Source organism: Microcaecilia unicolor, chromosome 9 (genome assembly GCF_901765095.1).
Source record: "Microcaecilia unicolor chromosome 9, aMicUni1.1, whole genome shotgun sequence".
In the NCBI taxonomy this organism is placed as follows: domain Eukaryota; kingdom Metazoa; phylum Chordata; class Amphibia; order Gymnophiona; family Siphonopidae; genus Microcaecilia; species Microcaecilia unicolor.
Window position 1 is genome coordinate 59,060,989 of NC_044039.1, and position 26,413 is coordinate 59,087,401.

At 42.5% G+C, this 26,413-nt stretch overlaps 1 protein-coding gene across 1 annotated transcript in view; it reads left to right on the forward strand.

Annotated features, from left to right (window-relative positions):
* The window catches only part of CAPRIN2 (caprin family member 2), a 701,412-nt gene extending 677,077 nt beyond the window's left edge, over nucleotides 1-24,335 (forward strand). The window contains 2 exon segments of the mRNA XM_030214677.1: nucleotides 21,122-21,185; nucleotides 23,547-24,335. Of these exon segments, the coding sequence (XP_030070537.1) occupies nucleotides 21,122-21,185; nucleotides 23,547-24,112 (630 nt within the window). The 3' untranslated portion in view covers nucleotides 24,113-24,335.
* The last annotated feature ends 2,078 nt before the right edge of the window (nucleotides 24,336-26,413 follow it).

Here is a 26,413-nt window from a genome sequence, read left to right on the forward strand (position 1 = left end):
CCAGATGATATTGAGGGTAGATAGATGTGGAGTTAAGCAATGGGATAGTGTTCCTGGGGTATGGTTTTGGACGAGATGCAATGGGATAGTGTTCCTGGGGTACGGTTTTGGACGAGATGGGAACCACTCTGGAACACCCTACCACATAAAGGGAGAAGTTATATCCTTAACTGCTGATCCGCATACCCAATTTAGGGAGGGAGGGACTAGTGTATTATATAATCGGTTGGAACATATTACATGGCAGAATTGTATTGGGGTAGACACTTTATTGTCCCTGCTATATTCACATATCTATGAGGTTGGCTGGGGGGGGGGGGGGTGAAAACTCTTTAAATCGGATGACAAGTTATAAGGTGCTTCACAAAATGCAATCACCTATGTATTTACATATAATACTGTTGACAATGTTATTGTTCTTTGTCATCAATAAAAACATTTACAAATATTTGCTAGTATTCTAAACTGTTATGCATGTAATTCATGTGTAAATGCTAGCACTTAGTTTACAGAATTATCCCTTATCCCCTGCTTCTATATGTTGCCTAAATGTAAATGCCATTTGCTTAAATTTATAGAATACTGCCATCCGTATACAAAAATGTACATTTACATGCGTAAATGGCAGCCAAACTCTAAATGCTATTTGATAATTCTGTGTTCATATGTCTTAGCTCAAAATTGAAAGGGGGCATACTCTTGGAAGGACATGGTTGTGTTGAACGCTTATTTACGCCTGCGATTTGACCTGGTGTAAGTGGGTTTATCTACATTTAAGTGTGCCGATGCTGGTTTACACTAGTATTCTATAATGGAATTTAGGTGCCTAAATGCCATTATAGAATAGGCGCTCCCAACACTGCATTGGGTGAACTTTTTTTTTCTATGCATTTTATTTTTTATGTATTTTATAATTTTGGGTGTTATGTTGTACACTATTGAGAATGGTAGATTATGCAGTATAAAAATGTAATAAATTAAAATAAACACAGGTGCCCAGTTACAGAATTGCCCACTTATGGCCTAATTCTATATATGATGCTCAAAACTGTGTGTGAATTTGGGCAATTTAATTGAGCAAATAATTGGGTGCTAATAATCATCACTAATTGGCATTAATTTTCATTTATGAATGCATATTTAGATGCTAAGATGTACGTGTAAAGTATATGGATGGATCCAAAAAGAGGGGGTGTGGTTATAGGAGGGGCATGGGTAGGTCAGGGGTGTTCCTTAAATTTTTACAGTGTTATAGAATAAGGGTGATCTGCCCTAATTTAGGTGCGAGAATTTGCATCAGGTTTCAGTTGGTGTAAATCCTCATGGCAAAAATTGGCCATGGATCTTAGCATCAATTGTTATTCTATAAACAGCGCCCAAGTCTGAGTGCTGTTTATGAAATAGCGCTTAGTTCTAATTTTTTTGCCGCCGAATACAGCATCTAACCCTTAATGCAAAGTAGTGACTTTTCTCTGCGTTAACTGCATGGCTGCCTTCCCCAAAATTCTGGGAACACCCCAATAGTTAACAGAGATGTTTGTTATCAGACATTAATTTTGGCACTAGCCATGTTGTAAATCCAAAACCTTAAGTAAATTGGACCCTAACGTATGTTAACAAATATAGCAGTATGGTATGACTGTACAGACTATCACAAACAGCAGAGATACATTAACTATTGAAGTTATAGTGCTAGCTTGCAATAGCAAAATAAAACATGACATACTGACTCACAATAATGTCATCAGAGGAACTTCTACTGCTAATGATCAAGGTTTGACTTTTTTTTTTATAACGTTCATTGTCAGACTCCTGAGGCAGGCACATGCCGAAACACAGTGCCGTGTCGAGTCTTGACGTTAATTTTTTTTTTTTTTAATTTTATTTATTCAGTTTAATCAAATTTACAAGAACTTTCTTGATTGGAAAAGCTTCATAAAATTAAAATATATCATAACATGAAAAATGAATAATCCATAAGGCAAACTTTAGCGCTCGAAGTGGTGATCTGGATTAGGAACTGGTTGACGGACAGACGCCAGAGGGTGGTGGTGAATGGAATTCGCTCGGAGGAGGGAAAGGTGAGTAGTGGAGTGCCTCAAGGATCGGTGCTGGGGCCGATTCTGTTCAATATATTTGTGAGTGACATTGCCGAAGAGTTAGAAGGTAAAGTTTGCCTATTTGCGGATGATACTAAGATCTGTAACAGAGTGGACACCCTGGAGGGAGTGGAAAACATGAAAAAGGACCTACGGAAGCTAGAAGAATGGTCTAAGGTTTGGCAATTAAAATTCATTGCGAAGAAATGCAAAGTGATGCACTTAGGGAGTAGAAATCCACGGGAGATGTATGTGTTAGGCGGGGAGAGTCTGATAGGTACGGATGGGGAGAGGGATCTTGGGGTGATAGTATCTGAGGATTTGAAGGCGACGAAACAGTGTGACAAGGTGGTGGCCCTAGCTAGAAGGTTGTTAGGCTGTATAGAGAGAGGTGTGACCAGCAGAAGAAAGGGGGTGTTGATGCCCCTGTATAAGTCGTTGGTGAGGCCCCACCTGGAGTATTGTGTTCAGATCTGGAGGCCATATCTTGTTAAGGATGTAAAAAGAATTGAAGCGGTGCAAAGAAAAGCTACGAGAATGGTATGAGATTTGCGTTACAAGACGTATGAGGAGAGACTTGCGGACCTGAACATGTACACTCTGGAGGAAAGGAGAAACAGGTGATATGATACAGACGTTCAAATATTTGAAAGGTATTAATCTGCAAACGAACCTTTTCCGGAGATGCGAAGGCGGTAGAACGAGAGGACATGAAATGAGATTGAAGGGGGGCAGACTCAAGAAAAATGTGAGGAAGTATTTTTTCACGGAGAGAGTAGTGGATGCTTGGAATGCCCTCCCGCGGGAGGTGGTAGAAACGAAAACGGTAACGGAATTCAAACATGCGTGGGATAAACATAAAGGAATTCTGCTCAGAAGGAATGGATCCTAAGGAGCTTAGACGAGATTAGGTGGCAAAGCCGGTGGCGGGAGACGGAGATGGTGCTGGGCAGACTTATACGGTCTGTGCCAGAACCGGTGGTGGGAGGCGGGGCTGGTGGTTGGGAGGCGGGGATAGTGCTGGGCAGACTTGTACGGTCTGTGTCCAGAAAAGGACAGGTACAAATCAAGGTAAGGTATACACAAAAAGTAGCACATGTGAGTTTATCTTGTTGGGCAGACTGGATGGACCGCGCAGGTCTTTTTCTGCCGTCATCTACTATGTTACTATGTAAGTCCATAAATTGGAAATCCAAGAATTAGGAATATTAGGAGACAAATAATAATACAGAAAATTATTAAGGTTTTCAACAAATACTATTGAGATGAGTTACTTATTTCATTAGCGCTTATCCTTTTTTGCCGAGGTTATAAGGGCTGACACATGTGAAGGTTCTGTGAATACATATTTCTTCTCATCAAGTCTAATTATGCACTTGCAGGGGTATCTTAAGAAAAAGGTGCCCCCCAAGTGCAACACTTCAGGCTTAAGAAGCAAGAATTGTTTCCTCCGCCTCCTTGTCTCCCTGGAGACATCAGGAAATAATAATATTGTATAACCCAAAAAGGGTTTTTCCTTATTTCGGAAAAATAGGCGGAAAATCCAACTCTTGTCAGGTAATAGTGCAACGGTCGCAACCACAGTCGCAGCCGTTGCAAGTTCAGAATCAGAGGTTTCAAGCAAAAGAGATACATCTAATGGAGTTTCTGATATTTGATTCAGTTCCTTTCCTGGGACATAATAAGCAGAGGTAAATGGTGGTAAATTCTGATCTGGTATGTTCAAAATATCCCGCAAATAACGCTTTAGCATTTCAAGAGGAGGAACAGTCTTTATCCTAGGAAAATTAACAAATCTTAGGTTATAGTTTTTTGTATAGTTATCGAATATCTCCATTTTTTTCCTAAGATTTGTCAAATCATTTGTCATCAAGGGTTGAAATGTTTCCAATTTGATAATTCTTTGGTCCATCTTTTCAGTCTTATCATCCGTTACTTTAATCTTTTCCTCTGTTCTTTTTAAGTCATTCTCTAGTAAATTTGCTCTAGGAACAATTTCATTAGTCTGTTTCAAAAAAGTTTGACCCAAAGTGGAAACTAAATCCCATAATGTGTCCAAAGTAACCTCCTTTGGTTTAACCACAATCCTTTGGAATTTCAAACCTCTCAGAAGTCTTCACAGGGATCCCACTCTGTCCCTCGGCACCTCTCCCCGCATTCCACGGCGGCAGCATTTCTCCCTTCTCTGATGGAAGCGAGTCCTCCACTCGACGCTCTTCCGGGTCCATACCACCTTCACTGGGGGACCCCGTCGAGTCAACGCGAAAGGAGCTTGCGCCTACCGGCTGGGGAGGCAGAATGCACATATCGGGGCTCAAGGTGGTATCGAAGCCAGGGGAGACCGATTCTCCTAAATCGCCAGAGATCCCTACTGGCAGCATTCTGACATCCAAAGAAGCTCCCTGCGGTCTCAGAAAACGGTCAATAGGGCCAGGTAAGGAGGGAGTTGGTAGCGAGGCTCTGGCTGCCAATCTCCCTCGACGTTTAGGCATTGTATCGGATGAGACTCGCAGCGTCTCAATAGGATGCGGCCATCTTGGATCCCTTGTCTTGATGTTAATTTTAATGTACATTACCAAATTCTTACTGGTTTTATGCTACTGCTTTATATATACTTGGCCAATAAATTTTAATTGTATTAAAAAAAAATCAAAAACTTCAATTTGGGAAAGAATGATTGAAAAGAATGAAAGGCTACAACCCCAAAATAATCTCCAAACATATTGCCTCCTCCCTCAAAACACCCAGGGAAAATCTGCTACAATACAAAGAGAGAAAAAGCCACAGACAGAATCCCCCTTATAGTGACATACAACCCACAGCTGGAAAAATTAAGAAAAATCATAAAAGATCTTCAGCCTCTACTACAAGAGGATGAATTACTGAAAGAGATATTCCCAGCCCCACCAATGCTGGCCTTCTGACAGCCACCCAACTTGAAACACAAGCTAATCAGAAGTAAACTCCCAACACAGACTGAAAAAGAAGAGAAGGGCACACATCCTTGCAATACAACCAGCTGCAAGCTATGCCAAAACACCTCACAGGACCCCATAGTCATTCACAAAGGAAAAATATTCAACATAAAGAAATATTTCACATGCTCATCTTCCAATGTGGTATATATCATTCAGTGCAAAAAATGTAACGAAGGATGCTATATTGGAGAAACAGGCCAGATGCTGAAGACAAGATGTAATATACATAGACATCACATGAAGAATGCTGGTGCCAGCCTGGTTCCCACCCCTGTGGGTCAGCACTTTACAAAACCAGATCACTGTACCAGTGACTTCACAGTAAGAATCCTGAAAGTTAACTTTAAAACAATACAGAAACGTAAGGCCTTTGAAGTCAGAACGATTGAATATTTTGACACCCAACAGACAGGACTTAACAAAGATCTGGATTTTCTAGCCCATTATAAACCATAAAGTTGTATTTCTATGTTTATCACCCTCCTCTCACCTATCCACCCCCCATCCTGTTAGACTATCGCTGAAATGCTTTGATGTTGCCATGCATACCTCCTACCCACCCACACCCTTAGACTTTCAATGAAATGCTTGGATGTTTTACTTATATATACTGTCATCTACCACATTTGCTTATTTCCGATCTGACGAAGAAGGGCAACCTTCGAAAGCTAATCAAGAAATGTATTATGTCCAATAAAAAAGGTATAATCTTATTTTCTTTTCCATGTTTTATTTTGTTTGATTTCTATTGATTACCTTTAAAAGTGGACTAACACAGCTACCACACCTCTCTACTCAGGTATTATTAGGAAAGGAATGGAAAACAAAAATGAGGATGTTATAATGCCTTTGTATCGCTCCATGGTGCGACCGCACCTCGAATATTGTGTTCAATTCTGGTTGCCGCATCTCAAAAAAGATATAGTGGAATTAGAAAAGGTGCAGAGAAGGGCGACGAAAATGATAACGGGGATGGGACAACTTCCCTATGAGGAAAGGCTAAAGCAGCTAGGGCTCTTCAGCTTGGAGAAAAGGCGGCTGAAGGGAGATCTGATAGAGGTCTATAAAATAATGAGTGGAGTTGAATGGGTAGATGTGAAGCATCTGTTCACGCTTTCAAAAAATACTAGGACTAGGGGGCATGCGATGAAGCTACAATGTAAATTTAAAACAAATCTGAGAAAATGTTTCTTCACTCAACGTGTAATTAAACTCTGGAATTCGTTGCCAGAGAATGTGGTAAAGGCGGTTAGCTTAGCGGAGTTTAAAAAAGGTTTGGACGGCTTCCTAAAGGAAAAGTCCATAGACCGTTATTAAATGGACGCGGAAAATCCACTATTTCTGGGATAAGCAGTATAAAATGTTTTGTACATATTTGGGATCTTGCCGGGTATTTGTGACCTGGATTGGCCACTGTTGGAAACAGGATGCTGGGCTCGATGGATCTTTGGTCTTTCCCAGTATGGCAATACTTATGTACCCATATCAAACAATTCAAGTCGGCTACGTCCACGCCCAATCCATAACACAAAAAACAACAATAATAACAGACTGGATCACGTCAAAGAAACTCAATTTACTTTTCATCACTGAAACATGGATCCATAACCAAGAGGACCCAATCATCTTAAATCTTTGTCCTCCAGGATACAAAAGCACTCGCTGGACCAGAAAAGAGAGGAGGGGGTATAGCGCTCGTATACCGATCTCACCTTACTATTGAAACCATTACCGAATCCATAACAACCCACCTTGAAATAGCCTCAATCAGAATTCACTGCAATACCCTGCTCGACCACATAAATTGTGTCCTGTTTTACAGACCGAAAACAAACGAAGCAGATCGCAAAAATAAAACAGTAATTTATTATTAAAACCTGAAGTTATATATACATAAATAGCCCGACACAGGCCGTGTTTCGCCCAACAGGGCTGCTTCAGGGGCTCTACAACAATCCTTTACTCACAAGTTTAATTGATAATATTGGATATGTGCTGAGATGAACTGAAATTTCATACACAGGAGATCACCTTGATTAATTTAGAAAAACAGCTCTATCAGAGATGCCAAAAGAGTATTGACATAACATCAAACGATCAGAGATAAGAGACTGATCGTTTGACGTTATGTCAATACTTTTGGCATCTCTGATAGAGCTGTTTTTCTAAATTAATCAAGGTGATTTCCTATGTATGAAATTTCAGTTCATCTCAGCACATATCCAATATTATCATTTAAACTTGTGAGTAAAGGATTGTTGTATAGCCCCTGAAGCAGCCCTGCCGGGCGAAACACGGCCTGTGTCGGGCTATTTATGTATATATAACTTCAGGTTTTAATAATAAATTACTGTTTTATTTTTGCGCTCTGCTTCGTTTGTTTTCCATCTTGGAGCTTGCAGACCGTTTGCCCTTGTGTTTTCTTGGACCCTGTTTTACAGACCTCCATGCAACTGGAATGAAAGCCAAGCAGACTTCATGGACTTCGTCTGAAACACATGTGTATCCAACTCCAATATACTACTATTAGGAGACATTAACTTTCACCTAGAAGACCCAAACTCTACAAATGCACGAGACTGTAAGAATATCCTTCACTTATGTCTGTCCTAATTAGATTGTAAGCTCTGTCGAGCAGGGACTGTCTCTCATGTTCAAGTGTACAGCGCTGCGTACATCTAGTAGCACTTTAGAAATGATTAGTGGTAGTAAGTATGCGATCTAACATGGCTGCACATGCAAACAACCCACACTAAGGGCCATATACGTGACCTCATCTCATACAAACTATCCACTGACCAGAACCTAACCATAACACAAACCAGATGGACAGAAATACCATGAACCGACCCTATAAATTAAACCTATCCCTAAAATGGCGGAAAAAAGGCTCTCTCCACAAACGAGAACACACAACCCACACAATGAGGCCAAATAGACCCGGATACTTTCTGGCAACAGATACACAATAATGACTGGACAACACAAATGGACTCCATTCACTATCTCTCAGTTTGGGACAAAAGATGCAAACACATACTAGACGCAATAGCACCCCTACAAACAAGAATCTCACGCAGACACAACTCGATACCGTGGTTCAACGAAGAATTGAAAAAATTAAAAACACAATCAAGGAGACTAGAACGCACATGGAAAAAAATAAGACAAACATACACTCAACACATGGAAACAGATACAAAGGAAATAAAAATATGCAATAAGACAGACCAAAAGGTCATATTATAAAACCAAAATCGGGCCAGACTACACAACACGAAGAAACTATACCATCTCGTAAGCAAATTACTACACACAACCCCGGTCATCACAACCAACACAGACATCCCATCTGTAGACAACCTTCCTAAATATTTCAATTAAAAAATTATTAATCTACGCAAAACCCTACCTCTGGATAACATGGATATAGAAAACTTCATAAATGGGCTGGACCCCACCCCTGGTGAATACCCGGCGGCCCGATTTTGGACAAACTTCATTCTCCTCAGCGCAGACATAAGTTACTCAGGCAATTAAAAAAAATACTCCAAAAGCCACTGTCAATTGGACATTTGCCCCAGGCTACCTAATACAATCTGCCCCCCCCACGCTTCATAACAGATCTCACATCCCATCTAAATTTCTTGCTTCAGAAGGGTGTTTTCCCTAAAGAAAAAGGCAACATCCTGCTCACCCCAATACCAAGAAGACACCAAGAAAAAATAACATGACATCACCAACTACCACCCAGTAGCATCTATCCCATTAGTAGTCAAACTTATGGAAGGACTGGTGACCAAACAACTCAACGATTACATAAACAAATTCACTATACTACATGAGTCTCAATCGGGATTCCGACCCCAGCATAGCACTGAAACAGTACTACTCACTCTCCTATCCAAATTCAAGCAGGAGATAGCAATAGGCAAAAGCATTCTCCTTCAATTTGACATGTCCAGTGCGTTCGACATGGTTAACCATAACATATTGCTAACGTAAATGGGGTAATTAATTAATGTCTGCCCCTTTAAGGGGCTTACCGGTGCTCCGGGGCTGTTTTCGGTTGGCCCCATTCATTTTTGTGACCTTCTGCGGGTCCGACGATCTTCGGGGCAGGTTTTAGCCCATTTGGGGCTCCCTCGTTGATGGCCAGTGATTTTTCTGCTGCCCCAGGCATATGGCCAAGCTGCAGTCCTGTTGCTAGGGGAGACAGAACTGGTGACAAGGTGAGAGGAACTGAAGACACAGGAGAAGACAGACCTGTGTGTGTGTAAGAGTTGATTTATACAGGAGAGAGAGCTTAAATAAAGAGTTGTCTGATACAAGGTGAGAGGAACTGTTGACATAGAAGAGACAGGACCGGTATGAGAGGTGCTCTGTCTGTGTGCTTGGAAAATTGTGTGGATGAGGAGGAAAACCTCAATAGAGTATAATTTGACTGAATCAGAACACCTGGTGATACAGAGAGAGTGGAATTCAGTAAAGCTGAGAGTCTGTAGGTAAAGGGAAGATATACCTGCATGAAAGATGATCTGCCCATGTATGTATAAGAAATTTGTGTGACTAGACAGGCTGGAAATCACACTGAAAACCACAGCACACCTGACTGGCACTGAGGGAGTGCATATGTGTTAATTTGCTAAGTGGTTATACAGAAAGGTTTGCCTGAGTTAAAATAGGCTATAAGCTGTATAATAGCCTGCTGGTAACAAGTGAAGGTGGCTAGTGACAGTGAGTGTGCAGGAAAACTGTTGTGTTTCCGCTGATCTGTCTCAGAGCAGAGTTGTGGCCACAGTGCATTTGACTGACACTTTGAGTGCTGGTGAAGGGTGAGTGTGCAAATCTGGTGTGTTCCCACTGACCTGCCACGAAGCAGGGTTGTGATCACCTTACACCGGTCTGCAGTGAGAATTGGTGCTGATTAAAAATTGAAACAGGACTGTTGTCCTTAGCTGAATTGCTGTGTATGAGGGCAGTGAGGTATGAAATGTGTGACTGGTTACAAGGTGTGATTAACATACATGGAGGAGTGTTCCTCATTAGGCAGGGAAAAGTAATAAGGCAGGTCCTGCGATAGGGAACATTAATTATCTATTGATTTACTCTAGATAGGTTGGCCAGTTTTGATAACAAAAATCCCTATAAAAATTCCCACAGGATAGGGAGACAGGGTTTCAATTTCTTTTGGTTAACCAGAGTACAGGTACAGAGGCTGTTGGGCAACGCAGGAGGACCATCGCAGGAGCGACACGTGCACCAACTACCACAAAAGACAAAAGTTACCATCATACAAGAAAGTTCAACTGAAGCAGCTAAGTACAAAAATCACCACCTACACCGTTTCAGAGACTTTAAACTTACACGTAAATACTTACCTGGAGGTTTATGCTGAGATTCAGTTGCATTGCAAAGTGAAGGAAGTGGACATCTGTAAGAAAGCAATTGACACAAAATCAATTTTCTTGTTAAAATTTCATTGTTAAAGTAAATTCTGAGTAACAGAGAAAGTAATTATTTGTACTACTTATCTGATTTGTGGTGGTGAGAATTTCAGAGGAAAGTTTATTGATTGAAAGTTGATACATTTTCTGAAAAGTTGAAAAGAAACATCTTGTGCAATAAATTATTATAATTTAAAAGTTAGTGTGCAATATTGTCATCATTAAAATTTTGTAACATCTAGGGGAATTCGCTTAACATCTTGAATTGCACACTGTATAATATACAAAATACAGAATTTCCCCACCTTTCTTTGTACCTTTCCTAAGTGGTGAGAGTTTAGCGTAGGACCCTACACCGTGATTTTACCATCGTACCACCCTCTTTTTAAAAAAAACCTCACCCATAGGGAATCTACACTAAGACTCCTAGACTATTTTGGAATTGGTGATAACACTCTCAAGTGGATTAAGGGCTTTCTAACCACCAGAACATACCAAGTGAAATCAAGCACCAACATATCGTCACCCTGGAAACCAGGCTGCGGAGTACCACAAGTATCACCACTACCACCGATCCTTTTCAACCTCATGATGGCCCCACTAGCCAAAGCCTTATCCATACAAGGCCTTAATCCATTAATTTATGCTGATGATGTCACACTGTACATCCCCTACAAGCATGATTTAGCAGAAATCACCAATAAAATCAAGCTCAGCTTAAACATCAACTCATGGGCAAATGCATTCCAACTAAAACTCAACACAGAAAAAAACACTGTCTCATCATCTCATCCCATTACAAACACACAAACATTAACACCCCAGGATACACCCTCCCTATTTCAGACAGCCTGAAAATTCTCGGAGTAACAATCAACCGAAACCTCCAACTAGAGTCCCAAGCTAAACTCGCCATAAAGAAAATGTGCCTCTCAATGTGGAAACTAAAATATGTGAAACCATTCTTCCTGAGGGAAATATTTTGCAACCTGGTACAGTCAATGGTACTAAGCCACGCAGACTATTGTAACGGAATCTATGCTGGATGCAAAGAACAAATCATAAAGAAACTTCAAACTGCCCAAAACACAGCAGCACAGCTTATATTCGGAAAAACACATTTTGACAGCGCCAAACCACTCCAAGAAACTGGACTGGCTTCCAATTAAGGGAACGTATTGCATTCAAAATCTGCACGACAGTTCACAAAATCATCTAAGGCGAGGCACCGGGATACATGGCAGACCTCATCGACCTACCACTCAGAAACACCAAAAAATCAGCATGATCATACCTAAACCTCCACTACCCAAACAGTAAAGGACTCAAATACAAATCAACCTATGCATCCAGCTTTTCCTACCTGAGCGCACAATTGTGGAACGCACTACCAAAAGCAGTAAAAACCACACTCGACCACATGAATTTCCAGAAAGCACTAAAAACAGAACTGTTCAGAAGGGCATACCCCACCGACCCAACATAAAACCTGGACATTGGCGACACAATGTAACCAAAAATTGTAACGGACATATTCTAACTCTTCCTTTCCCTCACTAAGTTCTCCCCAATTGTCTTTTACCATACATGTATCTCACTCTACCATAATATCACCTTGATATTACACGTAACTTGTATTTGTTCACACCGGAATCGGTTAACGCCGATTACGGTACTATGTAAGCCACATTGAGCCTGCAAAGAGGTGGGAAAATGTGGGATACAAATGCAACAAATAAATCAAATTTAAAAGGCCAGTATCTAATACCTAACAAGGCACTTCTGTTTTGCTAGTGTTTAGTATAAAGCTGTCTGGTTTTGTAAATCGTCAGCTTTGTGTATATATCTATCTATAGCTATATATCTATATCTATCTATCTATGATCTATAGCCTGTGTCTTTTTGGCTTTCTCAGGACCAAGTTAACAGACAGGCTTGCTTAAACTATAAAACCTATGTTTGTTTCAAACAGACTCTGAATTAACACACAGACATTTTCAGTGAAGGACAAGTATGAGTGATATGTATTCAAGGGAAGGAGGTTACAAAGGGCAAATGATGAATATTTGAGAAAAATACCAAAGAAATAGAATTATGTGAAGGTGACCTTAGAGGTCAGAGTTGAAGAAATACCAGATAAGTAAGAGAGAAAATATAAGGCATTAAGTGATTGGACAAAATTGGGCTTCAGTAATCTGACAAGCACAACTTGTGGTAGTCAGGTTTTGTTAAGCTTCCAAAGGAAACAGAGAGAGAGAGAGATTTTATTTTCCTTATACTGAAATTTGGGCTGATATAAGAATTCAATTTTTCTGTAACACTGGGATAAAAGAATTTTTATTGTAACCATTTATTTACTCTAGTAAATGTTAGCATTATTATAAAAGAGAAAAACGAGTCACGTGATGTGCTAGAGAGGGTGAGACGTGCTCACAGTCTCTCTGAGGCCCCAGAGTCCCTTTTACGATAAATAACGCTGCAAAATGGCTCAAGGACAGCTTTCAAACCTTCCTACGCGATTGAGAGCTTATGGAAAAGTTTTTAGAGACGCCAATGAGAGCTATGGCAATGAGAAGCAGCAAGAGAGAGAGAGAAAAGATACAGGCGGTGGAGAAAGCTGCAGAGAAGAAGCCATTACAGGGCAGAATGATGTTTACTGCCGAACAGCTCTCCCAGATAACATCCACAGTAGAGAAGGCAATGGAACTGAGACTTGAGCGGCTATCCAGTCAATTGGCAAACTTTGAAGCCCTTCAAGTAGAGCTATCCCAACGCGCCGTGGAACTGGAACGTCGGGTGTCGGAACTTGAGGATAACATGGCCCTGGCAACGCAGCAGATGAAGCACCTAACCTCCACGATTGAGACGATGACTGCAAAGCTGGACGACCTGGAAAACAGGTCCAGGCGAGCAAACCTTCGACTTATAGGAATACCTGAATCGGTGAGAGACAGAGTGCTAATCTTGGCACTGGAAAGCTGGGTCAAAGAGGAATTCGCCTTGTCGGATCACGCGGGGCCCCTTTGCTTGGAGCGAGCGCACCGCGTGGGTCGATTCCAAGATGGCCGACAGACGCCGAGAGCAGTGATCCTGAAAGTTCATAATTATATCCACAAGGAAGAAATATTGCGTGGGTATAGAATGAAGCGAGAAGATACAAAATACAAGGAGCACCTAGTTAGAATATTCCAGGATTACTCAGCGTCCTTGCAGGAGTGCAGGAAAGCATTCATGCCAATCTGCAGCTGCCTGCATAACCTGCAAATGAAGTTCATGTTGATATACCCAGCAGTGCTAAAAGTGAAGCCCGAAGGTTGCTGGAAGATTTTTGATACCGTGTCCAAGGCAAATGACTTTGTGAAAGGCATGGAGAAGGCAGAGACCACGAGCAACAAAGCCAGCCCCAAAACTGGAGACTGATGGACATTGGCAGGGACCGAATATACAAAAGAGAAGGTTGCAGATTGTTAAACGTTGTGAGTATGCAGGATACCTGAACTAACTTAGATAAATAAGGGATGAAGGGGCCTTAACAGTAAAGTGACTCAGAAGCTAAAGAGGGAGATAGAAGGGGAGGGAAGGGAAGGGGGGGTTGGGGGGAGGGGTCCGGGAGGGGAGGGGGGATTTTGGAAAGCATCTGGGAGAGGGGGTGGGAGATTGGCATGCAAGGAATGGTAGGGGATTAACTAGCGCTGGAGAGGGATGGAAGAGGGGGAGGAATAAGAGCTGGCATAAGGCGGGAGTACAACCCCCAGGGGGGAGGCTGGGCGCCCCAGGGGAAAGAAAAAGCGGAACGCTACCATACTATCATAACAGGAATCCTGGCTAGAACAGTAGGACAGGGAGTGCACTTGGCCTAATGGAATGTGTGTGGCATAATATCCCCGGTTAAACGGACAAAAATTCTGGCAGCGTTAAAAAGACACAAAGCGGCTATAGTTTGTTTGCAGGAGACAAGACTCTCGCTGGAAGAACATGAGAAGTTAAAGCGTCAGTGGGTGGGGGAGGTGTTCTGTTCGCCAGCGAAAGGGAGGAGAGGAGGAGTGGCAATTTTGCTACATAGGTCATTGGCCTGCCATGCGAAGCTACTGTTCAAAGATGAAGAGGGCAGATATGTAGGCATAAAAATAAATCTGCAAGGGAGGGAGATGCTGATAGTAGCCACATATGCGCCTGTGACACAGGAAAGAGGTTTCTTCTCACAATTACTTGTGAAGTGTCAGAAGTATGTGCAGCTCCCGATCATATTGGCAGGAGACATGAACCAGGTATGGGACCCAGAATTAGACAGGTCCGGGGGAACATCAGGGAAGAGAACTAGCAGCCCATCAGTCCTGGAATCTTTTTGTAGGGCCTTGGGGATGGTGGACCCATGGAGGTTGCTGCATGCAGAAGAGAGAGACTATACACACATCAAGGGCCCATCATTCACAGTCGAGACTAGATTACATTCTCATCTCGCAAAGAGCGTTCTCAAGGGTCCTAGAAGCGACAATTGGACTGGAGGAAATCTCGGACCATGCAATAATTTGGGTGGAAATAGAGAACACAAAATATTTTATGCAGTCACGGGGTTGACGCTTCCCGACTTGTCTGTTTTCCTCCCTGGAATTTAACAGTTACTTACAAAAGAAGTGGGCGGAGTTTCTAGAACATAATCAACAGCACTTAGAAGAGCCTGGCCTGTTCTGGTCCACGGCAAAAGCAGTGTTAAGAGGGGACATTATAGCATTTGTTGCCAAATGAAACCGTCAAATAACACAAGGAATCATAACGTTGGAGCGCCAACTTCGGGCAGCAAAGCGGAAGTATACACAGACGCACATGCAAGAGGGATATGAATCGATGACAGCTGCTAGAGTAGCGCTGAACAGCCTTCTTCATGAGAGGCAGAGGCGTTCGCTTATATATAGGAAATACAGGCTCCATAAGTGGGGAGACAAAGCGGGGGGAATGCTAGCCCGTCTCGTGAAAGACACAAGAAAATCACACTTCATATCGGCACTTCGAGCCAGTATGGGAGAAATTATCACTAGGATGAAGAGTATTGCAGACGCATTCAGACAGCACTTTGCTAAGCTGTATGAGGGGACACAAGGAGAGAAAGACAAGGCATATCTTAAAAAATCAGGAATAAGGAGGCTGACAACAGAGCAGAGAGTCCGTAAATAGCCTGTTGACCGCAAAGGAACTCCAACATGCTATTAAAGTGCTAAAAACTAACTCAACACCTGGGCCAGACAGTTACACGGGAGAGTTTTACAAAATGCTACAGGGTCAGATATTGGGGCCATTATTAGACTTATATAATAGCGCAGTAGAAGGAGGGTGGTTTTCCCCCTTATGCAAACGAGGCTTAATAAGCCTTATACCAAAACCAGGTAGGGATTTGTTGCACCCTGGCTCTTATAGGCTGATATCATTGATCAATGTGGACATCAAACTGTTCTCCAGAATATTGGCAGATAGGTTAGCCCCCCTGTTGCCTATGCTAGTGACAGACAATCCGGTGGGGTTTGTACGGTGGGGGTTGTACGGGGGAGACAGTCAGTACTCAACACATGGAAATTGCTGGTAACGATAATTCAGAACGCGGTGGGAACATCAAAGAGGCTCGTAGTGAGCCTGGACGCGGAACGAGCATTTGACAGAGTGCTTTGGCCATTTCTGTTCGACACTTTGCAATGGGTTGGAATATGGGGCTGGTATTTTCAGGCAATCTGGACACTATACACACAGCCGAGAGCTAGATTGCTGGTCAACGGGGTAAGAACGGAGGAGTTTCCTATAGAAAGAGGGACCAGACAAGGCTGTCCGTTATCACCGCTACTGTTTTTGCTCTCTTTGGAGCCTCTGTTGTGTGTGATTCAGGACACAGAGGCGATTCAAGGAGCACAGATAGGAGAGCACAACATAAAAGTATTAGCATATGCAGACGATCTGTTGTTAGTGTTAGATAATCCACAGGCCTCACTAGACTGCCTTCTAAAAGTACTGGACAGATATCGGGTTTTAAATTAAATCTGAGAAAATCCATTGCGCTCCCACTGACTAAAAACATAAGAGACAATCGGAGAGGCCAATTTCCCCTGCAATGAGCGACTGATAAATTGCGATATTTGGGAGTTGAAATTCCAATTGATCTGTCCAGGTTATACAGGATTAATGTGACTCCATTGCTGACTGAGACTAAGCGCACTCTATAACTCTGGGAGGCCTGCCCTCTGTCCTTAACAGGGTGCATAGCACTGTTTAATATGATGGTGGCTCCTCGCTGGCTGTACCTGTTTCAGATGCTACCGCTATTCTTGAGACAGCGCGAGGAGAGAGTACTTAAGCAAATTACTCAAAGATTTCTTTGGAGAGGCAGGCGACCCAGACTTCCAATAGAGGTGGTGCAGAAGCCAAGGGAATATGGGGGAATGGGACTATTAAATATTAGATACTTAACGATATCTTGTGCCATAAGGCACATTAGAGACTGGCTAAAGGGACAGCAGAACTTTTCCGCAACGCTGATGGAAGCTGTGATTTCCCCAGCAGCGCACCTGGGTTGGCAGATACATATATCAAAGAAGAAACTAGAACTGGGGTTGAGGAGAAACCCGCTGGTACCTTCAGCAAGAGAAACGTGGCGGTGGCTATGCAGGAGACATAATTTTTCAGCAGAAGTTACTCCCTACCTGCTACTGTACCATAATCCAGACTTCCCAGTGGAAACAACTTGCCACGTTTTTCAACAATGGAAAAAGCAAGGAATATAATATGTGTACCAATTGGTGGACGAGGAAGGGAGATTAAGACCCTATGAAGAATTGCAAACAGAATACACACTATCAGCAGAGGACACTTTCGCTCATGCTCAGCTGCAACATTACATAATAACTTTGGGATGGGTGCATTTGAGTGAAGATGTACAAGACACAATGAACGATGCTCTCATGCTGGGCTCACAGCACAGAGTCCTGCTACGATATCACCACAGATTCTTACAAGATTCCACGGAGGAATTGAACTATAAATACCGGGCGCAGGTCTGGTCCCTTGAGCTATGAAAAGAAATAACAGAAAAGGAATCAATAAGGAAAAGATCTTCCTATACACGCAACTGGGAATTACATTACAAATTCGTGATGCGCATGTATATTTCCCCAGAAAGAGATTATAAAGCAGGATTTGGGGAGACAGACAAGTGCCCAAAATGTAAACAAAAGCCAGCTAATCTTGGTCACATGTTTTGGACATGCCCAAAGATCCACAGGTTTTGGTCACAGATCTTGGCAGAGGTTAAAAAGTACTGGGACTACACAGCGAAACTCCATCCACTGATGATATTCGAGATTTTTGCATACGCAAAGCCAGCGTTGCCAGGATACAAATCATTTTTTTAAAAAATTAGGATACAAATCATTTTTGCAGAGGACAGTGCTGATAGGCAAGAAATCTATCCTTCTCATCTGGAGGGATCTATTGGTACCGTCAGTAGGACTTTGGCAGAATCACATGATAGAACTATTTAAGTTGGAACGATGTAATGGCAGAAAATTTGATTCGGAAGAAGGGAGATGTCTACAGAAGATTTGGGAACGATTCTGGAACACCTTACAGCCAGCGGCAAGGAGTAAGCTCCTCAACTGACTCTCGAGCTTTTCTACTTAAACCCACAGCCAAGACTTGCAAAGGAATCTCGGGGAGGGGGGGGTGGAAGAGGGACGGGATAGGGGGAATAGGGGAGGGAGAGAGGAATAAGATAGGGTAAGAGAGAATATGTATAAGATAGAGTTGAGTAAGGTTATACCCAAAAATTGTAACTTGTCGTAATGCTGGTGGAATGCAACTCAATAAATATGATTTAAACATAAGAGAAAAACTAATCTCAAGAGTGTTTCCTTTGCCAGAAGGGCTTTCTTTCAGGCTTTTGTTTTGGTTAGCTTCCCTTTAAAGGCAAGAGGGTTGTTAATTGTTAATACACTAGAGACCGTTATTTGATTTTTCACTCCTGTGAAATTATTTGGAAGTTTTAATGCAGAGGGAGATTCAGCAAGCTATCAGAAATTTAGAGAATATAATTTAGATGTGAACTTCAACTCAGATTTCAGTTATGGTTTAATTTTGCAAGTTTCTGATTCCTGATGTCCTTTGATCTGATTTATGCAGATCACTGGAGGCTTTTTTGTAGATCCAGTTCAAATTCCAAGCAAAGGGTGTTTGTTTAAAGTGCAGGGAGGCAAAAAAAAGTTGCCTTTATCCAAACAAAACGAACAAAATTAAGTGAAGGAAAAAAACTCAAAAATAAAACTCAGGACTGATACCCCAACATAGACTGAGCAGAAGTATGTGTAAACTTGAGCAACAAATGGTATATTTAGCCTGAATTGTAAGAGCCAAATGTGAACAGGAACATGTAATGGCTTTTATAAACTGCTCTATTGCCAAGGAAATGTGATGTGTTAACATTTTACTATTTAATGTGTGATGGGTTCAGTGATTCTTCAGCCGTTCTTAAGATTTAAAGTAGGACCAAAAGCTGGATGTTCATGTCTGTGTCATTTGTTGCCAGGGCCGTGCCAACATGGTAAGCGAGGGCGGGACACAGGCCCGAAGATGACAAGGAGAAGAGATTTACTTGTTTTACAAGCAGCCGGGCAGACGCAGCAGCCGGACGATGAGTTTGAGGAAGGACCTTTCGGCTGGGGGCGATTCACCCCTGAAGCGCTGCAGTGTTGCAACAATCCCAAAGGCTATTTGGTTTTCTTCAGTCTGTTGGCTATAATGCAAGGTAACCGTTCCTTCCATAACAATTCTAGGCAGTTCCGTTCAGACACAGTGACATATGCAACTTCGAAGTGCTTTGCCCCTGGCCCTTCTCGCTTTGTGGAATGTATTTCTTTTTTTTTCTTCTTTTTTTTTTTGCAATTTAGTATTAAATGCACAAAAATGTAGAGGGATGGTTACATGTACGAGCTTTTCAGGTGTGATATCTTGCAGAAGGGGTTCTCAGATGGGAGATGGGAGAGGGGAAGGGGTTCTCAGATGGGGAGGGGAAGGGGTTCTCAGATGGGGAGGGGAAGGGGTTCTCAGATGGGAGAAGGGGGGATTTTCAGATGGGAGAGGGGTGTTGTGGGGGTTCTCAGATGCCCACTTTGATAATCATGTGCTCAATGTTAAACGTTTATATTTATTTACTTATTTATGGTATTTTATGCTAGACGGGGGGGGGGGGGCGCCAACTGATAGTCTGCAGGGGGGCACCAGAGACCCTAGGCACGGCCCTGTTCGTTGCCTTTCAGACATTGAAGTGGATCTAAAGATTGTCTGGCTCTTCTACTTTTTTTTTTTAAGTATTTGCCCTTTTGGTGTATTCAGGGTCCTGTGCTTTCTATTCTGGTTTGAATAGCAGGGCCGTGCCTAGGGTCTCTGGTGCCCCCTGCAGACTATCAGTTGGCGCCCCCCCCCCCCCCCCATCTAGTATAAAATACCATAAATAAGTAAATAAATATAAACGTTTAACGTTGAGCACCTGATTATCAAAGTGGACATCTGAGAACCCCCACAACACCACTCTCCCATCTGAAAATCCCCCCCCCCCTTCTCCAATATGAGAACCCCTTCTGCAGGATATCACACCTGAAAAGCTCGTACACGTAACCATCCCTCTACATTTTTGTGCATTTAGTACTAAATTGCAATAGAAAAAAAAAATACATTCCACAAAGCGAGAAGGGCCAGGGGCAAAGCACTTCGAAGTTGCATATGTCACTGTGTCTGAACGGAACTGCCTAGAATTGTTATGGAATGAACGGTTACCTTGCATTATAGCCAACAGACTGAAGAAAACCAAATAGCCTTTGGGATTGTTGCAACACTGCAGCGCTTCGGGGGTGAATCGCCCCCAGCCGCAGGGTCCTTCCTCAAACTCATCGTCCGGCTGCTGCTTCTCCTGCTACCGCTGCGTCTGCCCGGCTGCTTGTAAAACAAGTAAATCTCTTCTCCTTGTCATCTTCGGGCCTCACTGTGTCCCGCCCTCAAGGAAATAGGAAGTTACCTCAGAGGAGGGCGGGACACAGTGAGGCCCGAAGATGACAACGAGAAGAGATTTACTTGTTTTACAAGCAGCCGGGCAGACGCGAGGTGCTGCCTGCAACTCAACCTCACAAAATGTTTTTAAAGGTAGGTGGGAGGCGGAGCAGCGGGAGCGGTATGGCGGGGCAGCACCGCAGCGGCGCCCTTGAAGGCAGGCACCCGCCTGCAGTGCTTACCCCGCTTACCATGTTGGCACGGCCCTGTTGAATAGGTCTAAACTTTGTAGAAGAAGTGATTTCATGATTAACACAGGGACCACACTTCTCCAATATGGATGTCCATAATTTAAACATACCCTTTTTGGAAGAACTGCAGTTTTAGGCAAGGTTGGCTCTTTCATGATTCCTGCTTATGGTGGGAGTTCACTCTCTTCAGATAACCACTATTATGCCCTTCATTTATATATGAGAGAAAGTTTTAGACAGCAGTTGTGAAATTTCTTAGAAGTTAGATCTAACAGATTCTAAGTGCAATGGCTTAAATCTATTCAATTAAACTTACTGTTTATTTCTAGGATGGTAACTATCAACCATGCTATAAAAGAGGAGCATCTGGTGGGCCTCAAGGAAATTCAAGAGGTAACATTGTAACTTAACAGTATGTGCATTGTTTCCAAACCTTGTTCTGCAGTTGTCCCATTTCTATTAGTGTTCTATTTAGGATTTAACACAGCTTACAAACTTAAAGCTCTGTAAGGAACTGTTCTGCTTTATCAATTTAATCCTCAATTTGTCTACATGACTGTCCTAATGTGTATATCTGCGTCCTTTAATCTGTTGCCAAAAAATCCTAACGTTTTCTGATACATTAATTCTGAGCTTTTCAGCTACATGTTTAGTATCTTCATCCCTAGAGAGCTTAGTTTACCTGGGGCAACTGAGTGGAGGTGAACCGGTAAATTTTACTCTTTCAAAAAGTACAAAATTAAACTAGGGGTAAGCCATGAAGTTAAATTCTCCAATGTTTTAAGTATATTTTCTCAATACAAGTAAGCTCTGGAATTCATTGCTGGAGGATATGGTAAAAGCAGCTAGGCTTGATTTTGGATGATTTCCTGCAGAAAGTCCATAAACTGTCAGTGCTTTTTTTTTTTTTTTTTTTGTAGGAAAAAAGGTACTGGTACTCATTATGGGTGGGGTCACCATCTATGGCTCTGCCCCTATGGTAGCCACACCCCTTATACCAGCCGTGGCACATATAAGCAGTATCATTGAAAATACTATACCAGTATAGGAGAAAAAAAATAATGTGATTATTTTTCATTATAAATCATTTCTATAAACTGTTACAACTCTAGTATACCCAGTACAAAATAAGACAGCAGATATAAATTCTTAAATTGGACATGTTCCAAACACTAAAATGAAAATAAAATGATTTTTTTCTACCTTTGTTGTCTAGTGACTTTGTTTTTCTGATCATGTTGGTCCCAGTCTGATTCTGCTGCTCTCTATCTGTTCCCTTAACTCCGTTTCCAGGGCTTCCTTTCCATTTATTTCTTTTCTTTCCTCCTTTCTTCATTTCTTGCCCTACATCCATAGGTAAAAGCGGACTTGACTGGAGGAGATATAGAGTGGATACAGCTTTTGCCTATTTTATTCATCCATGTGCAGTTTTTCTCCTCTTTTCCCTTTCCCTCATCTTGTCAGTATGCATCTCCTTTCTCTTTCCATCCACGTCCAGCATTTTTCCTCTCCCCCTCCATCCACGTCCAGCATTTTTCCTCTCCCCCGCCCTCCCCTCCATGTCCAGTAACTCGCCCCACCTGCCCACCCTTAGCTCCCCAACAGCCCTGCTTTCTGTTCCTCCCATCCCACAATGCATTTAAATCTTTTTTTTTTAAACCTGGTTGCAGCGCCAGCGTTACTGAAAGGACGAGGCTCGCCTCCTCCAGCCTTCCCTTCATACCCTCTGTGTCCCACCCTCGCAGAAACAGGAAACTACATCTGAGGAAGCCAGGACACAGAGGGAATGAAGGGAAGGCTGGAGGAGGTGAGCCTGGTCTTTTCACTAACACCGGCGCTGCGAATTCAGGTAAAAAAAATAAAGTAAAAGATTTAAACGCGTCATGGGCAGCAGGAAGAGAAAGCAGGGCTGGGGAGCTAAGGGTGGGCAGGTGAACTGGCCTTGGGGAAAAAAAGGTGCCGGTATGCCGTACCAGCACAAAAAAAAGCACTGCAACTAAGTAGACCTGAGGAAAGTCACTACTTATCCCTGGAGGTAAGTGGTATCAAATCTAGCTACCTTTTTGGAATCCTGGATTTGTTACTGTTGGAAACAGGATATTGGGCATGTGGACATTTTTATAGGAGCCAGTATGGCAGTCATCATAGATGGGTAACAACTTTAATACTCAAACATCTGATTTGAACACCTGCATCTGCTTTCTGGATATATTTGGTCAGTGAGTATTCATTGTATGGTATTTCTGTAACAGCCCTAAAGTTTAAAAAAAAAAAAAAAACACAAAACTGTCACATACTATAGAACTAACTGCTGTAACCATATCTGCTGATGATGTTCTAACCAGGTAGTGGCATGCAGGGTAATTAGGCAAACTGTGTTCAACCTCCAATGATTCCCCCCCCCCCCCATACACACTTATAGATGTGAGATAGGAACAAGTTCTAATGAATGTAAAGGGAATTAAAGATATTCTGTTTTTATTTCATTTACAATTTAAAGTTGGTGCTATTTATAGGAACATGCATATTTGCTAGTTAAATTTAAAAAAAAAAAAAAAAAAAGGAAACTAGTCCAACTTTACCTTGTTTCCTTTAGAGTGAATTAGTACAGTAACCGGTATTTTGGCTGAAGTAACTGCTTCATCCAAAATAAAAATTAGCATGAACCCTTTATACTCGGCTCCTTATACTTTTTCACATCTAGAATATGGATATGTAGAAAGTTTGTCTCTAACAGTTTTGCTATTCTTACAGCAGGGTGGAGTGATTCGTCTCAGGTGAGCAGCCCAGAAAGAGACGAAACCTTTCATAGTGGAGACTCTGGTCAAGGAGACTCTCGCAGCATTACTCCTGTTGATATGCCAGTGACCAGCCAAGCTGCCACCATTCTGCCAGTTCATGTTTATCCCCTTCCTCAACAGATGCGAGTAGCCTTTTCTACTGCTAGAACATCTAACTTTGCTCCTGGCACTTTGGACCAGCCAATTGTGTTTGATCTTCTACTGAATAATCTTGGAGAAACATTTGATATCCAACTTGGCAGATTTACCTGTCCAGTAAATGGCACCTATGTCTTCATTTTTCATATGCTGAAACTAGCTGTGAATGTGCCACTGTATATCAATCTAATGAAAAATGAAGAAGTCCTAGTATCAGCATATGCAAATGATGGGGCACCAGACCATGAAACTGCTAGTAATCATGCAATTCTTCAGCTATTTCAAGGAGACCAAATATGGCTACGTTTACATCGAGGAGCTATTTATGGTAGCAGTTGGAAATATTCCACTTTCTCAGGATACCTCCTTTACCAGGACTGATGTCCTATAGGAAGTAGCTTTACAGCCTTGACAAGGGACCAAATGCTTCAGCTGCAAAGATTATCATGTTCTACAAAGTATAATCATGGCAGCATGAGCACTGATTTTGGCACTTTATAAACTGATGTGGCCTTCCTACTAAATCTATGAATGTATTGCACTCAACTCTATAATATCAGCTATTCACAATGCCTTGTGCCTAAATAAAATAGATTAATATGCATTGTTTTCTGTGTGCAAGTTTAAAAATGGAAATTTTCAGGGGTGGACTGTAGCATTTTGTAAGTGACCCTTAATGACACAGGTAACTTGATTCTTGCGGGTGGTAAATTAACTAGATTAATGTGAGGTTTTGCACTGGGGAAAGCTAAGTCCTGTCCTAATATTTAAGGGAGGACAAATTTCTCTTCGATATGGTCTGATTCTTAAGCTATTCCAGATCTTTTTATGCTCCTTAGCTTGACATAGTAGGATGTGATATCAACTTGAATTTCTGTACATTAAACACTCAACCATTTTACCTTAAATCTGCCAACAGCTTCTGAGCTATGGGTTGGACTTGCTTACATTGTCCTATTTGTTCTCACTAATTGAGAGCCTTTTGTAAGGGAAACAGATATCAAGTTCTCTCCTGTGAAAACTAAATATACTTTTTAAAACTTTATCTCGGGGGTAGAACTACTAAACTGTAGCAGTAATGAAAAGCCTTTGTGCTTTGGTTTATTTTACCAGTTTTACCATGTGTGACCACTATTTTTGACCAAACGTTTTCCATCTTCAGTTGGAGAGTTCCCACAACTTGATGTGAGATGGCTTGGAGGCCTGCATGTCACTTCGTACAAACCAAAGGTGGGCTAGAAGTTGCATTCCACAATAGAAATATACTGACTTTCTTAAGCGCTACTAATATGATCATAGATTGCAATAAAAGCTGTCTTCCCCCCCCCCCCCCCCCCCCCCCCCCCCCCACCTTTTTCCCCCCTTTCTCTATTCCCCTGTAGCTTTCTGGATATCTGACTTTGATCTAAAAACCCACTTACATCACTTCTATGAGCCAGATCTTCCCCTGTAAAATCATGGTTCATGCCTTTTTTGGGGGATGGACTGTGGAACAGACCATACTTAAGCTAGACAATGGGTTCAGTATTCCCCCATCTCCTCCAGAAAGTGGCTGAGCAAAGAGCAACTTGTCAATCTTTTTCCTTGAAACTATAGAGCACATAGTTAAGCACCATGGTCTCATCAGACAACTGTAGCATCTGGAAGAGCTCTTAAGACAACAGGAGCCAACAGCGAAGGCAAACTAAGTGTCAATGTGTGACTGGGTATATAAGACTATACTGAAAACTAAGCCAATGTTCTCTCAAGTGAATAGGGACTAGATCCCTTTCTCATCACCAAACAGGGGGGGCTGTCTATGGTTTAGGTGCATGGGGTCATAGCCCTGTGCATGTTTCTGCTGCCTCTGCTGGTTTATCACCTCTGCCCACCCCCATGATGTCTGTTTTGGGGTGGAAGGGCAGAGGAGAGAAACTGCCAGAGGCAGCAACTGTGTGCACAGAGCTATGGCTGTGTGCATGATTTCATTTTGTGTTTGCAGCCGAGTTGGGGAGGCAGTGTTACAAACCTGTCAGCAAGAGGCAGGGAAGCTTGTGGCTCCTCCAGCAGGGGTGTAGCCAGACACCCAATTTTGGGTGGGCCTGGGCCCAAGATGGGTGGGCAGAAGAATTCTACCCTGTCCCACAAGTGATTTGATCTCTCCCTTTCTTGCCTGCATGCCATATGGACTCTCTAACAACCCCCTCCCCCACATACCTTTTAAATAGCCGATTTTCACTGGCAGCATGCAGCAACTAATACACACTGCTCATGTTGGCCCCACAGCCTTCCTTCTGATGCAACTTCTTGTTTCCGCATAGATGGAAATACATCAGAGGGAAGACTGTGGGGCCGGTGCGAACTGTATGCATCACTTGCTGCTCGCTGTAGGTGAAGATCTGCTATTTACAAGGTATGCAGGAGGTACAGTTGTTGAGAGTTTTCAGCTGGTGGGGCTTAGGGATCCCTTCCAGCCACATCACAGGTGGGCTGCTACTGGGTGGGCCTGGGCCCACCCGGGCCCATCCTTGGCTACGCCACTGTCCTCCAGTCTGAAGTCAGTAGCTAGGAGGAGGTGTCAATGAGTGACCAGGTGAGTCCTTGCCTTGAAATATAGAGAACTGTTGCTGTCTCCCCCCCCCCCCCCCCCACCCCAGTGTTTGCATTTATACTAGTAATTTAGCTGACTGAATGGGATCAGCC